The sequence below is a fragment of the Thermobia domestica genome, chromosome 1, assembly GCF_964235325.1.
Source record: "Thermobia domestica chromosome 1, izTheDome1.hap1.1, whole genome shotgun sequence".
Taxonomy (NCBI): Eukaryota; Metazoa; Arthropoda; class Insecta; order Zygentoma; family Lepismatidae; genus Thermobia; species Thermobia domestica.
The window spans coordinates 322,448,280-322,463,887 of record NC_137454.1 but is presented as its reverse complement, the minus strand read 5'-3'; the positions used below and the strand labels follow the sequence as shown (position 1 = coordinate 322,463,887).

The 15,608-nt window shown below is 40.8% G+C and overlaps 1 protein-coding gene across 2 annotated transcripts in view; it reads right to left on the bottom strand.

Annotated features, from left to right (window-relative positions):
* The window catches only part of LOC145667947 (venom allergen 5-like), a 148,748-nt gene that overhangs the window by 109,176 nt on the left and 23,964 nt on the right, over positions 1 to 15,608 (bottom strand). For both annotated transcript variants that reach the window (XM_081735374.1, XM_081735380.1), the window contains exons 2-3: positions 11,636 to 11,779; positions 1,861 to 1,995 (exon numbers count right to left, since the gene is read on the bottom strand). In XM_081735374.1, the coding sequence (XP_081591500.1) occupies positions 1,861 to 1,995; positions 11,636 to 11,692 (192 nt within the window). In that variant the 5' untranslated portion in view covers positions 11,693 to 11,779. The remainder of the gene's footprint in view (positions 1 to 1,860; positions 1,996 to 11,635; positions 11,780 to 15,608) is intronic.

Here is a 15,608-nt window from a genome sequence, read left to right as displayed (position 1 = left end):
GGAAAGCTTTTCACACATTTAATTGAGAACAAATGATCTCTTTCAGAATATGAAAGCATTTTAACTCACCATACGTACTATATACATGTTATATTTTCACGATGTTACCTTATCAAAAGACGGATCTTGACAGTACTGAAGTTGAAAACCGGATTGTAGATGAATCAATAAGCTATTTATAAGAAAACAAATACTGTTTATAGCAGTCTGTTTATCTGACTTTGTAATAATATTGGTTAAAATAGTAAAGAAAAAAACTTGAAAAAATATCAACTCAGATATTATTATACAATAATCTAGTAGTGAGTTCATACGATGTGCTCCCAGTTAGGGAAATGAGAATATAAAGCATATGATTAACTTTAGTTGTTTTCATTAGGTACAGAAACTGTATTGATGATGTTTGATTTTTTTTAATTTTCATATTTTATTATAAACGTCCCTCATTTGTTTTAACTATTAAATAAGTTTATTAAACACATACGAGACGAACCTCATTTTGGAGTTGGAAATAGTTTGGATAAACAGGGCCCCCTTTCATCCGTGGCTACACGCCTTTGGAATCTGACTCGTTTATATATATATGCCTAACATCGTAAGAACAAAATATGGGAAGTTCGTAATATTGTTTTGAAATTTACTTCGGGATATTTTTTTTTATTCGACAGAAAAAACGCAGTATGTTTTGTTTATTTTTCCGCACTTTATTGAAATTGATATTATAGCACAATGAGTTATTCAGATTGAAAACAAGAAGAGCTACGTTATAAATTGAGAAATTCATATGTAATTTATATGACTTGTTTTCAGTTGTTACTGACTGGTGGTTCATTCTAGACGTATTTGTTTTATTCTTTTTGGCAGATATGCACATTTTAATGTTGTAGTTAACTACCTCTTTTTAATGAGCTAGAAGTGTTTCCCTCGGAGCAAAAGATATTTTGAAAAAATCTTGAGGGAATTCATATCTCAAATACTCCACTATCTTTTGACAAGCCGACAGGTGCCAATAGTTAACAATTGAGATGGTTAGTTTTAACCTTGAGCATTTTCCGGAATTACTAAAGCTCCCCACTGATGAAAGGAGCCAATATAGCTAATGGTTTTACCAAAACAGTCAGGGTAAACAAATACGTACAACCATTTCCTGAATTACTGTAAGTGCTTTTTCTTATTCACATCTTCCTTCACCACCCTTTTATCAAAGTAGTCTTCTCGCCGTTCACCTCCAAGAGCAAATCGCGGGAATCCTTGTTTCTTTTCTCCAGTTACAAATACAGAACATCTGCCTCTCATATGGGAATTCGAAAGAGTTAAGAAAAATAATAAAGCGGTATTTTGCTTGGCCATGATACGCAGATAAATTTATCATTATCATCATAGAATAAACATTGTTTCAGTGTGGCCAGCTTCCTAGACAGACAGGTGCCAATAGTTGACAATTGAGATTGCACGTTGACAGGTGGCCAACGTATAGAGTAGTAAGTAATGAATATCTTATAGGAAAATGCAGGTTCAAGAAGAACTAGGCCAAGATAAGCAGGTGGCCAACTTAGAGAGGTGGCCAAGTTGACAGGTTTCACTGTACACAATTAGTAATTTCAGAAGAATTGCGCGTTATAAGTGGACAACTAAAAGGCAGGATTTGAATTTACGATGAGCACAAAATGCTATCGCCTAACTAAAATCGAATCTGTATCACATTTATTCACGCCTGGAGTTAAATCCAGGTACCACACGAAATGGAATACGGGTTGCTATTTTTCTTAAACGTATTTTTAATTATCTATCATAGAGAAACTGACATTTACATTATTAATAGAATAAATTACTCTTATAAAATAATTTATGAAACCTTACCTCACTGGTTGGACACAAAACATGTGGACGAGTGCAAATATTACAAAAATGCTCATTCAATTTCTTTTTTAACTTTATAACTTCTTCTTTTATATTTATGGTGATCTCAATTGCAAAATATCCTTCCAGCAGCACCTGAGAGTAACAATGAAGCACTAATAAAAATTTTACTTCTTGAACAAAAATTTATCCTTTATCCAACTTGCCTTTTCTATTTACCTGTTTGGGTGATTTCACCCACTTATACTATCTGATTCACCACCACGTTGGTTCTATGAAGAAAAACGTATTTGAATTTTTGTTTGGTATCTTTTTCGATCACCGAAAACCTTCTTATCCAAAAATTCTTATTTAGTTAAAAAATTTACAAGTCTAACAAAAAGAACCATTTTTCTAGTCTGAAAAGTTTAGATTTTTTTAAAAATGGTAAGATTCCGTACAAAGGTAAATTAAGAGCATCTCTCAAAGGTCACGTAATAGGACTGCAACTAAGATGATATTAACTAATCTTCCAAAATCTGGTTTCAAAGTTGGTCCTAATATTTTTTTTTTAACATTCCATGATTATACGTCAATGCTCAGGAAGATAGTGATTATAAGATGGATGGCAATGGAAAAATAAATAAACTGTGAGGAAAGGGAGAATCCCAAGAAAACCCAACCACTATCCTCATTTACAATTGCTATCCAATGGCGACGCACACACTGGGTGATGGAGGTTGTCATCAAACTCAATATGGGAGTTATTCATGGCTGGTCGAAGGAAAGTCGGTGAGGGTGAGTTTTCTTGTTGCCAGTTTTTCCTTTTCATATTGTTTCTAGAGTATTTCAAAAGAAAAATACTAAACTTAAACATAATACCTATGAATTTTGTATGCGAGCAAACGGTTGCTAAACTGCTAAGTATATATAAAACTCATTAGCAAAGAATAGTAATAATCAGTGGCGTATTTACGATTTTGTTTCGGGGAGGGCTTTGCTAACTTTCGGGGGGGGCTTTGCCTGAATATGTGAAAATTCTGCAAGATATTTCATATACTTTACTATAGTAAGTAAGATTTCGGGGGGGCTTAAGCCCGGAAGCCCCCCCTAAATACGCCACTGGTAATAATAATAATTACCATTATTTAAGTATTAAGTTTCTCCTACAGATTGCATAAGCATGTTTTATATAAGTACATATGACCTCTTTTTTATTAATTACTGAATCCGTAATGACTGTAAGCTAGAAGTAATTCTAGTTTCGAAGACCAGGAATTGAACCTTCATAATTATGACAAAAACAAAATAATATGATTTCACCCAGATCTTCATTTCTAATTTATATTTTAGCCAAATGATACGGGAATCTGTTTATTTTATATTATTTTTCCTAGACCCCAGAGTTTTGCTAGCATTGCTTTAATTCTAAGCTTTTCTTAAGGCTAATTAAAACAGGATCGACAGGGATTTCAAGAAAATCGTGTACCTTTAAGTTGGTGGCCCTAGGACCCCTTATAAATTGTCACTGGGACATTAACCATAAATCATTGTAAAGCTTATAGAACACAAATTATAATGAGCAAACTTTTGTGTCCCCGTACCACAACCGTAGACGATATTTAAAAATGAGAAATTTTCTTTTTTGGAAATTTGTGAGAGGCTGGAAACACTGTTACTTGTAATACGGAGGAAAAAATTCTCACGTGCACGCCAGACATTTAGTACAATTATGTAAAAAAAAAAATGAAGAGCGAAAGTTCAATACGAAGTGAGAAAAAAAATTCCGAACGTGTATCCTACGAGACTCACCTGTAATATTTTTCGCTATATTTTGGTCTACCAGGACGTTGGCAGCCTTAGCGACTTCCCCAATTCTCACTGAGATATAACTCATACTTCGTTGGAAAACATATGGGACATAGATTCCAACGAGATAACTTCTTCCTCGTGCGTATGACAAAATAACCGTGGTGCCTATCTCCACAAATTTCCAAAAAATGTACTTTTTCTGACGTTTTAAATTTTCTTCTTCTTCTTTTACGGGTTGGACAAGGGAGGGGCAAACGTTACCTCGTTAGAATCTGTGTCCTATAAGCTTTTCAACTAGGAATAGTTCATGCATCTGTAACAGAGGCACCGCCCACGTCAAGGTAGACGACAGTCCATCGAAAACTATATACAGTATTATTCTCGCAGTAACAATGTTTTTTCTCTCTTCTCCATTGTACAAACACCAATGCAACCGTTGATTGCAAGAGGGAAAGCAAGCAAACTGTTGATTGCTTTAACGGTTTTCAAAATATTTACTTAAAATGCATTGTATTTTAAAATATGATGCATTATGGTTTCGGATATCTAACATATCCTTCACCAGACATTATTTCCATGCATATACTTCCATGATATAATTTTAGGATATTCAAATGTTAAAGCCCTATAGGTCCCATCCTTCTGAACCATAGCACCTTAAATTTTGCTCATTTTCATTTTTTTCTCATGATGCTCTATCAGATGTGCTATGTGGTAATCAGATTTCAGCGTCAACTCGTGGGACCTTATTTTACAGTACTATCATTTCTTATTATTGGTTTAGAATATATAAACGTGCGAATTGTATCTTACAAATTCATCGGTGCTAGGTCTGGAGAACGCGGTGACCACTCAACGAAACCACAGCAACCAATCCATGCACCAGGAAAGTTGGCACCTAATTATTAACGAACCCTTAACTAGGAGGGACATTGTTCTGAAAAAAGTAGTAGGAAAGCTTCATTGGACATGTTTGGAAACACGTTTTCCTAAATAAACTGTGTGTAACAATCTGTGGTAAGAGTACTTTCAATGAAAAAAAGTCTTAAAAATTTCGCACCATTCCATGATTTTATAATATCTCTGCACTTTCGAATGATAATCCTATAAGGATTTGAATCACTCTAATAACTCCAGTTTGGTTTCTTAGTCTATCCATTAACTAAATCAACGATTAGTTACTGAGAAAAACAGTTGATGTAAAGTCATGCTTCATTGGTTTTGTAACAACTTACAAAATTATAGGCGGTGGTTAGTCATCATCACCGAAGTGTTGCAACATTTGGATCTTGTATGTATGCTAATGTTTTTTGTGAAGAATTCGACAGACTGATAGTTTTCACAGTGTTTTATCGACCTACATGGTACTCATTTTGAGTTCTTGCTAACAACTGCTGACACTCCAATTGGTGTGCCTTCCCTTGTGCTCGTCTTGTCTTGCGTACTAGCAGGCCCGTATCCACGGGGGGCTAGGGTGAACCGGGCCCCCCAAAAATTTTCACGGTAGGCTTCCAAATGAACTATGATATGGTGATGAAGTATAATATGGTTGGGTCGGGACATCCCTAACTTCCATTGGCCCCCCTACACTTCTGTGCTGGCTACCGGCCTTCGCACTACTAGTCTTTTTAAATGACTGTACCGATTTTGTCACTTAATGCTAATCAGCACCCTCTCTTGGTGTTTGAGGTTATATATATATCTGCAACTGGGTCAAACTGTCAAGAAACCCATCTTTGCATTTTTGTGTTGAGTCACACGTCCCTTACCTCACTTAGCTTTACAAAGTGATCAACGGGAAAAGATAAACTCTTTCTAACCTGAATTTTGATTTGCACTTCATTACTGAATAGTCTTTTCCACCCTAGTTTGAATTGAATCGAATTGAAAAGGTTGGGGTGGGTGCGCGGACAACGAAGGTCTTTTAGCACCCATCACTAGGTAGGAGGACACACAGTAAACGCAAAGAGACACAAAAACACACAGCTAAAAGAACGTACTGTCCATAGAGGAGGTCATAAGGAATACATTAAACAGTCACGCAGAGCACCAGGCTGACTGCAGAAAAGGAAAAGCACAAGATAAAATAATAAATAATGCATGAAACGTTAAAAGCGGTGCATCCACATAACAGAACACTGCACAGCCACAGAGGCAAACAGAAAAGTCAAATGGCGGATAAAACTTGCTGATGTCACAGAAATCGGAACATCTTCAAGACGATGGCACGATCATCACTGAGCAGAGTTCGGAGGTCAGCAGCCAGGCCAAACTGAGCACACACAGGCGCACGAGGCACGCAGTCCACAAGATGACGAATAGTCAAGTGTTGACCACAGATGTGACAGCCAGGAGAACGAGTTCTCTGTAGAAGGTATCCGAGTGTCAAATGACTATGACCCATCCGAAGACGAGCCAATCGTGAAGGGAGGGAGCTCGACGACCAGACAACAAGACGGAGGTTCACAGCATGGAGTTTGTTGTTGATCTGCTGATCCCATGATGACTGCCAGCGCTCATGCAGAAGACGAGAAAATACCTGAAGAATCTCAGTGCTAGGAACAGGGAGGCGGCAACGACGACCATGAAGAGCAGCCTCCTTCGTAGCAGCGTCGTCGGTCAGCTCATTTCCATTAATGCCAACATGGCCAGGCACCAACAAAACCGAAGATCATAGCCCTCAGTAAGTAGGCGATGGCACTGAAGTAGTACTTGCTGGACAAGTGGATGCGGAAACGAGACATCGGCAATGCTATAAAGGACACTGCTGGAATCAGAGTAGATCACAATAGTGCGAAGCTGGCGGCGACGAACATGTTGAAGAGCTTCTAAAATGGTTACCAATTCTGCGGTGTAGTCGATGCAGAAGGGATAAAGCTGAACTCGGGAACAGTGGACTACCAGAACAAAAACACAGCCGACAGAGTCATCCTGCTGGGAGCCATCGGCAAAGATGAAGCGGTAGCCCGGATAGGAGGCCATGAGAGAGAGAAATTCCTGAGGACACTTCTGGTACTAGTAATGGCCTTCTTGAACTGCACCAAAGAGAAATTGATCGTCGGTGAAAGCAGTTGCCAGGGTGGAATTGGCTGGAAACCCAAAACAGCAAGTGGAGGTAGTTCGACACCAAGATCTGCCAGAAGCTCCAAGGCACGGATTCCAAAAGGCCTGGTGACTGTAGGCTGTGCCTGATAACCTTGAAGGAGAGGACCAGCTTCCAACGTAAACCCAGAGGGATGATCAGGGATGGCCTTCAGATGAAGTAGATATTTTAGATGCAGGACTTGGCGACGGTGAAAACAGAGACGGCTCGTGAGCTTCGATATACTGGCTAAGGATGGGGCTCGTACGAAATGCCTCAGTGTAATTCGCAGACGCAGATAATGAACGATGTCCAGGTGGCGTAGTACGTTGCGACGAGCAGAACTATAAGCCACACAGCCGTAGTCAATCTTCGATCGAATGAGACTACTGTAAAGGCGAAGCAGCACAACACGTTCAGCACCCCAGGTGGTATTAGAAATTAGGGGCAACAAGTTTATGGAGCGGAGACAGCTATACTTCAAGGCGCGAACATGCTGATTCCAAGTAAGACGGTAATCAAACTGGAGGTCCAGGAATACACTCAACATACTGGAGACGATCAGATCCCAACGAAAGATCTGGATCAAAAGCACAGTTTCGGAGACGACAGAAGTGCACACAGTTGGTTTTGGCAGAGGAGAACTTGAAGCCAGAGCGAAGAGACCACTGATGCAGGCGGTTGAGCGTCAGTTGTAATTGGCTTGCAATTGTGCGAAGATCATGGGACCGGCAGTAGATCGTGAAGTCATCCACGTAGAGCAAACCACGAATAAAAGGTGTACGTTCGTGCAGCACACTATTCAGAGCCACAGCAAACAACGTTACATTGAGCCCACTGCCTTGCGGAACTCCAATCTCCTGTCGAAACAGCGTAAAAAGGGTGGATCCAATCTTCACTCGGAAGGAACGCTTGCGAAGAAAGTTTTGGAGAAAAGCAGCCATATGGCCACGGAGGCCCCAAATATGCAGTTGGCTCAGGATTCCATAGCGCCAAGTAGTGTCATAAGCCTTCTCGAAATCAAAAATGATAGCCACGTGTTCACGGTAGCGACAGGCGTCCTGGATCACAGTCTCCAGGTGAACAAGATGATCTGCCATGGAGCGATAGCGTCGGAAGCCACACTGTAAGTTGGAAAGAAAGTCGTTATGCTCAAGGAACCAAACAAGACAGTTGTTGACCATGTTTTCCAAAACTTTGCAAAGGCAGGTGGTAAGGGCGAAAAAAAAGGCAGGTGGTAAGGGCGATGGGTAGGTAGTTTGCAGGAGACGTTGCAAGCTTGTCAGGTTTTACAATCGGAAGAATGTAAGCCTCAAGCCAAGCACCAGGAAAACTGTCCTCCAGCCAGTGCCGGTTGAAGAGATTTAGAAGATGGCCGTGACTTTCAGGCGGGAGATGCCGAAGCATGGCATAAGGTATATGATCCGGACCTGGTGCAGTGTCCTTCATGGAGCGTAGAACAGCAGGTAACTCCGCAGCAGTAAGCGGGGTATTGTGCTCTCGATCTTAGCAGAGCGGAAGACAAGAGGCGTATGCTCGTCACGATGTTTGATGGGCAGGAATGCCGCTGGATAATTCACAAAGTTGGAAACATCGGCCAAATGTTGACCCAATTCGGAAAAGATAATATCTTGGTGACCAGGAGTCCATTAATAACCAAAGCAGAAATCCCACTAGAAGGAGAGTGCCCTTGTAGACGACAAAACTTAGCCCATACTTCAGAGATTGAACTCTGGGCAGAAAGTGAAGACACATACACGCGTCAGCTGCTTCGTTTGGCCTGTTTAATGACAAATGTAGCTCGGGCACGGATGCAGCGAAAGTGTTTTACCTTAGCATCACTAGGATCACAACGAAAAGCACGCAAGGCTCGTCGACGTGCACGGATAGCCTGGCAAATCTATGCAGACCACCAAGAAACGACGCGTTTGCGACCGAAGCCATGGTGGGCGGGGATGACCGCTACTGCTGCCAACAAGATACTCCGCTGAAAAGCCGCACACTACCTCGACGGTCTGATGCAGATCTGGCGTGAAGTCAAAGCTGGCAGAGAACCGTGCCCAGTCGCCTAGGCGCAGATTGAATCTTGACGACGGTGCAGCTGGGGGGAGCTGAAACCCTGTAAATACCAGTGGAAAATAATCGCTGCTACAAAGATCAGAATGTACACGCCATAGAAGTTGAGCTCCCAGAGCTGGGCTGCATAAGAACAAATCCAGATGAGAAAAGGTCCCAGTAGTAGTAGTGAAGTGTGTGGGACTGCCATCGTTCAACAGAATCAGGTTCAGCTGGGCCAGAAAAGCTACAATCTCGTGACCACGAGGTTCAGTCCGATAAGAGCCCCATATGGCATGATAAGAGTTGAAGTCACCCACGAAGGCAATAGGGACGGGAAGCTAGTGAAATACATGTTCCAGAACGGCTGCAGTAAAGGCATCGGTGCGGGGGATGTACGCACAGCAATGGTGATAGGCTGGTGCAGTGAGATACGGACAGCAACGATCTGAAGAGGACTCGTGACATGTAGCATCGAGGAATGGTAGCAGTCAGATACTCCAATAGCGACGACTTACGACCATCCGTGATCTTGTGACGATATAGCGTGTATCCGGCGACTAAACAGGTGGTTGTAGGCGTGAAGTGCGTCTCTTGGAGACAGATCACTGGATCCAACATTGACAGGAGTTGACGAAGTTCCGCGTGGTGAGAGCAATATCTATTGAGATTAAACTGGGTAAGCCATAAGTTAACAAACAGCGAAATATATAACAAACAGTTTCGATGCAAGCTTCCCCTTACGACCAGGCACAAGTTGAAATGCATCTGGATCGTCATCCTCCACCCCCTCCATAGACGAAACACCACTCGCAGAAGGACTGCGTGGTTTCTGCTTAATCTTCTTTGCATCGGGAGGGCTCAAAGAGGACTTACGGGAGGACTTAGACTTGCCAGCGTGGTCAGAAGATGCTGAATGGGAAGTTGGGATCACCGTCTTTTTCTGTCGCTCTTTCTTCGGAGGCTTGCTAGGTGTGCGAGGAATAGAAGATTAAAGAAACTGGTCACGGAGTGAGCGAACAGAAGTAGCTTTACAAGAGGACTGCAAGGCTGTAGCACTGGCGGGCGACCGAGGCTCAGAAACAGTAAAGGCAGCAGGAGTCAATGGAGTCGCACGAGACGTTGAAACGGCACCACAAGTGCAACAGCCAGTAGAAGCTGGAACAAGGCTTGTCTGCGTGGATGCATATGTTGCCTGAGTTCCTACAGAGTTCATGGATTTCACCAAGGAAGATAAACTGGTTTTGAAAGGTACCTTAGCCGCAGCTCTACGGCGGGCCTCGGCTGCAGATATCTTCTCAGTCACGATAAGGTCCTTAATCACCTTCTCTCTCTGAACTTGGAACAATATTTGGACCAAGCAGGATGGACACCACTACAGTGACACATTTCAGATCCATCGTGCATGGAGCAGGACTATGTGGAGGGCCACCACAGTTCCCACAAGTGGCCGTCCTATTACAAGGCGCAGAATGGCCAAATCCTTGACAGTTGAAGTATCGGAGCGGCAAAGAAATGTATGGTCTGACTTTCAACTGGAGGTAGCCAACCTTCAAAGCAGGAGGTAAGGTTGGCAGGTCAAACGTGACGATATATGAATGTGTCGCCTATAGTTTCCTATTCTTGGTAACGTGGATCCGTTGGACTCCTGTAACATGCAAGTCGCGGAGCTCTGCACAGATTCCATCAATAGGCACATCCTGCAATTCGCGGCAGGTGATCACATCCTTGCTAGAATTGAGCTGGTTATGAGCTTCAACCAGGACAGGAACGGTACCGATGGACTCACATTTCAGTAGCAGCCGCGACTGTTTGTCACTGATAGTATGGACAAGTACAGTGCCATTACGTAATTTCTTAATATGGCCATCCCGGAAAGAGCCCGTGGCGATGTGACAGAGTTGGCGATACAAAACCAACGGCGACAGGTTTACTAAAGAACCAGCTGTCTCTGTACGTTTGCCTTTAATTTGTTAGATAACAAGGGATGATTTTATTCTCATCTACTTTTCTTTGGTTAGGAATTGCGGACGAAGTAGGGTGATGCAAAGCCATAAGTCCAAAATCTTCTCCACTTCCCCGTCTGAGTTCCATAGCGGCCAACGAGGCTGGCAGGTCTTACCTGCATAACCCTTGTCAGCAAGCTAAGCCGTCATCCCAAGTCATGCTTGACAAGGGGCCAGGGCCACATGCACCGCCGAATGATGGGTACTCTTGAGAAGACCCACGTCCCACCGTGTTAGGGGAGAGATCCATGTTCCATTGGAGATCCCTGTGTCGCAGACTCCCAGTGTTCCCTTTCAGAGCATCACTTCATCCGGTCCCGCTGGTTGCGCACACGTTTCACTCCGCCGTCTCATGATCCCAGGTCCGAGCATCATCCAAATAATCCAGTCATATCCAGGAAAGAGCAGTGGTACGAAATCCAAAAATCTAGCGGGCTTCATCCGAGGCTTGCGTTGCTACTATCGAGCGATGAGTTTTACTGGCAGGGTAATCAGCCCTACCCAACCTCCAACCTGGAGGACCAATGGCTGACTGCAGTTCCGAAGAACTGGGAGATGCGAGCTCCACTTTCCGACGCCGATCCACCCTAGTTTCTTCTTTAAATTTGTGGCAAACAATAAAATAAATAAATATTCGTTTAATTAGAAACTTAGCAATACGGAACATAATACACCATATTTTTTGTCTTATACATAGTCTTCTTAGCGCGTGTTGTGAAAAAAAATTACATCGACATAGCAACAGGCAGTGATTCTAGTCCATTCAAACTGAATTCAGAAGTCCTTAACAAAATCTCTTTACATAATCCTATAAATTAAATAGAGAATAAATGAAACTTACCAGTAAGCACAACAATAGTGCTATCTTAACTGACCATGCTAATCGATGCAACGACATATCTCAATGTCTGAATATCTGTCCGCTTTTTCATATATGTATTATGCTACTCAAGCCAAGCCCCTCGCTTAGGTTTGTTAGTATGAACTGTAAGGATTAATATCTCGATTATTAACATCTTCAATATTATATGTAACGGCTTTTTGTGTAATATTAAAAGAGTTATTTTATTAACTCACGGTTCAAAATTGTTTTTAAGTCAAATCCTGTGATGGCACAAATATACAAAACGTTACAATTTTAATCTACCTCATTTTCTTCGATTTTAGAATATACAGAGTATAAAAATTTTTACATTTTTTGTAGACATAAACTGCAACGACTTTTGATCACTTGTTTTAATGAGCAAATGTTTACCAAATTAATAAGAAATGTGTCCAAAATGACAGCACCAGTGGCGGATTAACGCACAGGTAAAGGGGCGCCCAAGAAAAATATATTTTAAAAAATCAGTTATCGAGAAATAGGTCTTTGTTTACAAGATCACTTAATAGGGTTATTTTATAATTTTAGAATAAAGCACTAATCTAATGCTGCACTTTCACTTTATTTTTAAAAGCGCTGTGCAGGTTTGGTGTCAGTAAAGATTCAATTTCATTTGCTGACGCGCCCACCTGTGTACGCTTATCGTATTCTCTTGCTTTCTGTTCTCTAGCAGATTAAAAAACTAAACAGAGGGCGCTGTCGACTTGGATTTTTTTAAAGGATTGTAGATGGAGCACTGCACTTCAACTTTTGTTTCAAGTAGGCCTACATTCGCATAACAAAGAACGAGACAATGTTATCTAGCTCTATGTTTACGTTGTTATTATGCACACGTAGTGTCGATAATTGAATCACTATGAGTGGTTTAAGAATGAAATTATTAGGTGCAGAAAGGCGCAAGTTAAACAGAGAAGAGGAGGAAAACGAAAGAGAGCAACTGAAGAAAATTCCTAAACTCGAAACGTTTTATGGTGACAGAGAAAGTGATAAGACAACAAACATGTCAGCACATGATACGATACAGTTCCGGATGACATCCGCAATAATTCAACGTGAGCATCAATGACAGTGGTACAAATGAGGTTAATGCGTGCAGTTCTGCAGTAACTCCGGTGGCTGAAAAATTCCGAAAGTTCGACTGAGACGACCGGCAAAAAAAAAAAAAAAAAAAAAACAGTTTGGACTCACAGGGAAAAAGTTAGAAACGAAATAGTGAAACAGATTTTGAAAGTAGTCATACCGATACTCATGCTGAGGCTCATATGCTACTACAGAAACGAAGGTAAGAAAATTACTGAAGAAAAGTGAATTACTGATGATAACCTGATGCACTTATGACTTGTTCGTACAGTAGACCTCCACATCAAAATTTTGCAAATTAATTTGTATGTCATCGCAATTTCCGTATTTACATTGTTATCTGACGTCTTATAGGCTACTTATAATTTTATACGTCCTATTAAAAATAACAATACTATTCATATAGTAGGATATAAGTAAGGTCAAATATGAACTCTACATTAGTCTCTACTGGCAGGCATGGTGCCAAGGGTGAGTGCAGATTGGCGACCGCCTACACGGTAGATGACAATGAAAAACCATAAACTCGTATTGTGCTGATGATTACTGGCGAAAACTACGACAGTTAAAAGTCGGCATTGATGTGTAAGATCATGGAGCAAAGATCATGGAGCGATTCGATGCAGACAATAAAAAACTACAAGCAACAGATATTAATGTCAGTGAAGCAACATAACTAATTGCAGGACTGGAAGCATATTTGCAAATTGTTCGTACGGAGTTCGATACATACGAAGAGGAAGCAAAGAAGATAAGTGGATGTCAGGAATATCTGCATGACAAGGGACGGAAGTAGGAAAAATGCTCCTGATGAAACAAAAGAGGGAGAATACGTGTTTACAGGAAGAGAATGATCTCGTATGGAGGCATTTAACGCAATTGTGGATTCCCCCATCTCTGAATTGTGCACAAGGAAAAAGGTACACAACACGATAGATGAAAAATTTAATTTCCTCGCAAAACTGGATAGTATGGACTGTGAAACCATCCGAGCAAAAGCGAATGCATTGGTTCTCCATTAAATGACAGTTTTTGGAATGAATGTATTCATTTCAAAGCTCACTTGAATGCGTGTAGTGTAGGCATCAAAACTCCATCTAAAGTATTGAAGTTCTTTCGGACAAGGAAACTTAAAACCATCATTTCTAATATACATATTTGCTTACGAATGTTTATATCTGCGCCAACTTCAAACTCTTCAGTGAAGAAAGATCTTTTTCTGCGTTAAAACGCGTTAAGAATCATTTACGGTCCAGAATGTACCACAAAAAACTTTCAGCTCTTGGTAAAATGTGTATTGGAAGCGAACTGCTAAGAAAGATAGATTTTGAACTCGTTGATAGTTTATTTGCAGACGCTAAAGCCAGGAAGAAGAGTTTTACTCTGTAACAAATATCCTACAATTTCCACTAACTGTTGATGTTCAAAGATAAAAATATAGTGTTACCATCCAAATTATGACATGTAAGGATGTAGCCTATAACCACTGTAAGATTCAAAGCGTCATAAATGTTTGTTTTATGTAATGTGATGAACGGAGTTTTTGTATACTAGTATGTATATATTTTAAACATGAGTTGTGCTCGTGTTTTATGATAAGTGCGTAGGTGTATGTTGGGGAGGGGACGCCCTACATCAGAGTGCCTAATGGCGTCAGAAACCTTAATCCGCCACTGGACAGCACAATGTCAAAATGAAATTACTGGCTCTATGCACAAAACTAATTCTCCTCGTTGGTAAAGGCTTACTACGATGAATATGACAAAGTTTGTATACATGGAAAAAGGAGCAGTTTTCTACAATATAAGAAGTATTTATAATATCTGGATATGAACCTTTCAAGCAATGAAGGCAGCTTCATACAAAGATCTTAACTACAGTAAACCCTCTTTAACACGAATTCCAAGGGACTGAAAAATCAGGAGTTTGTGTTAAAAAAATTCGTGTTAACCGGGGACAAAAATTTTATTATTCGAACACATTTTCTCAATACATATGCACTACAGTATACAGACTATACATACCACTACAGTATATTATGTGTCATAGAAAACACTTGAGATGGTATCGAGACGAGACCAAGACTCTTCTCCGTCTTGATACCATCCACAGAATTGTATCGAGAAGAGGCAGAGAGTTTCGGCCTCGTCTCGATTTCGAAAAGCACGGCTCGGTCTCAAATTCGAGTTAAGATCGAGATCGAGACTAGCTTCGGCCTCGGTACCATCCTCTGAAAAGTGAAAACACTACAGTAAGATTATTATCCTATCTTCGAAGATATATTTTTTTTTTTTAATAAAAGCTTACACGCAGATAATCCAGGTCAAGTTATAAAATTGATAACTCCGCTAGCAGGTTGGGTACCGCTAGTAACGGAAAGGTATTTATGACTGCTGTCACCAGTTTGGAGTTACAGGGGAGAGAAGATGTTTTTTCTCGAGCTGTCGCCAGAAGCTCGTCTGCCAAGCTCCTGCATGTTCAGCGCTTGACGGAAGACAGAATCAAAACCTCATAAGAGACGAAAGATATTTGTTTCTGGTTTTTCTCTTATTTACAAGACAGATTTCGTCTGTATAAATACTGTATGACAAAAACTGATCTGGAGTGAAATCTGAAACAACAAACATGATCTGAAAAAAAAATACCAAAGGATTGAAAGTTCGTGTTAAATGAAAACCTTTACTGACTCAAGGGACTAAAAATTAGTTCTTAATTCATGGTAATCGAAATTCGTGTTAACCGATAAAACTTCCTATAAGATAACGTACAGCGATGCCGGGACCGAAATTTTGTTCGTCCTAACCGAGTGTTCGCCTTAAGCGAATTCGTGTTAACGGGTTATACTGTATAA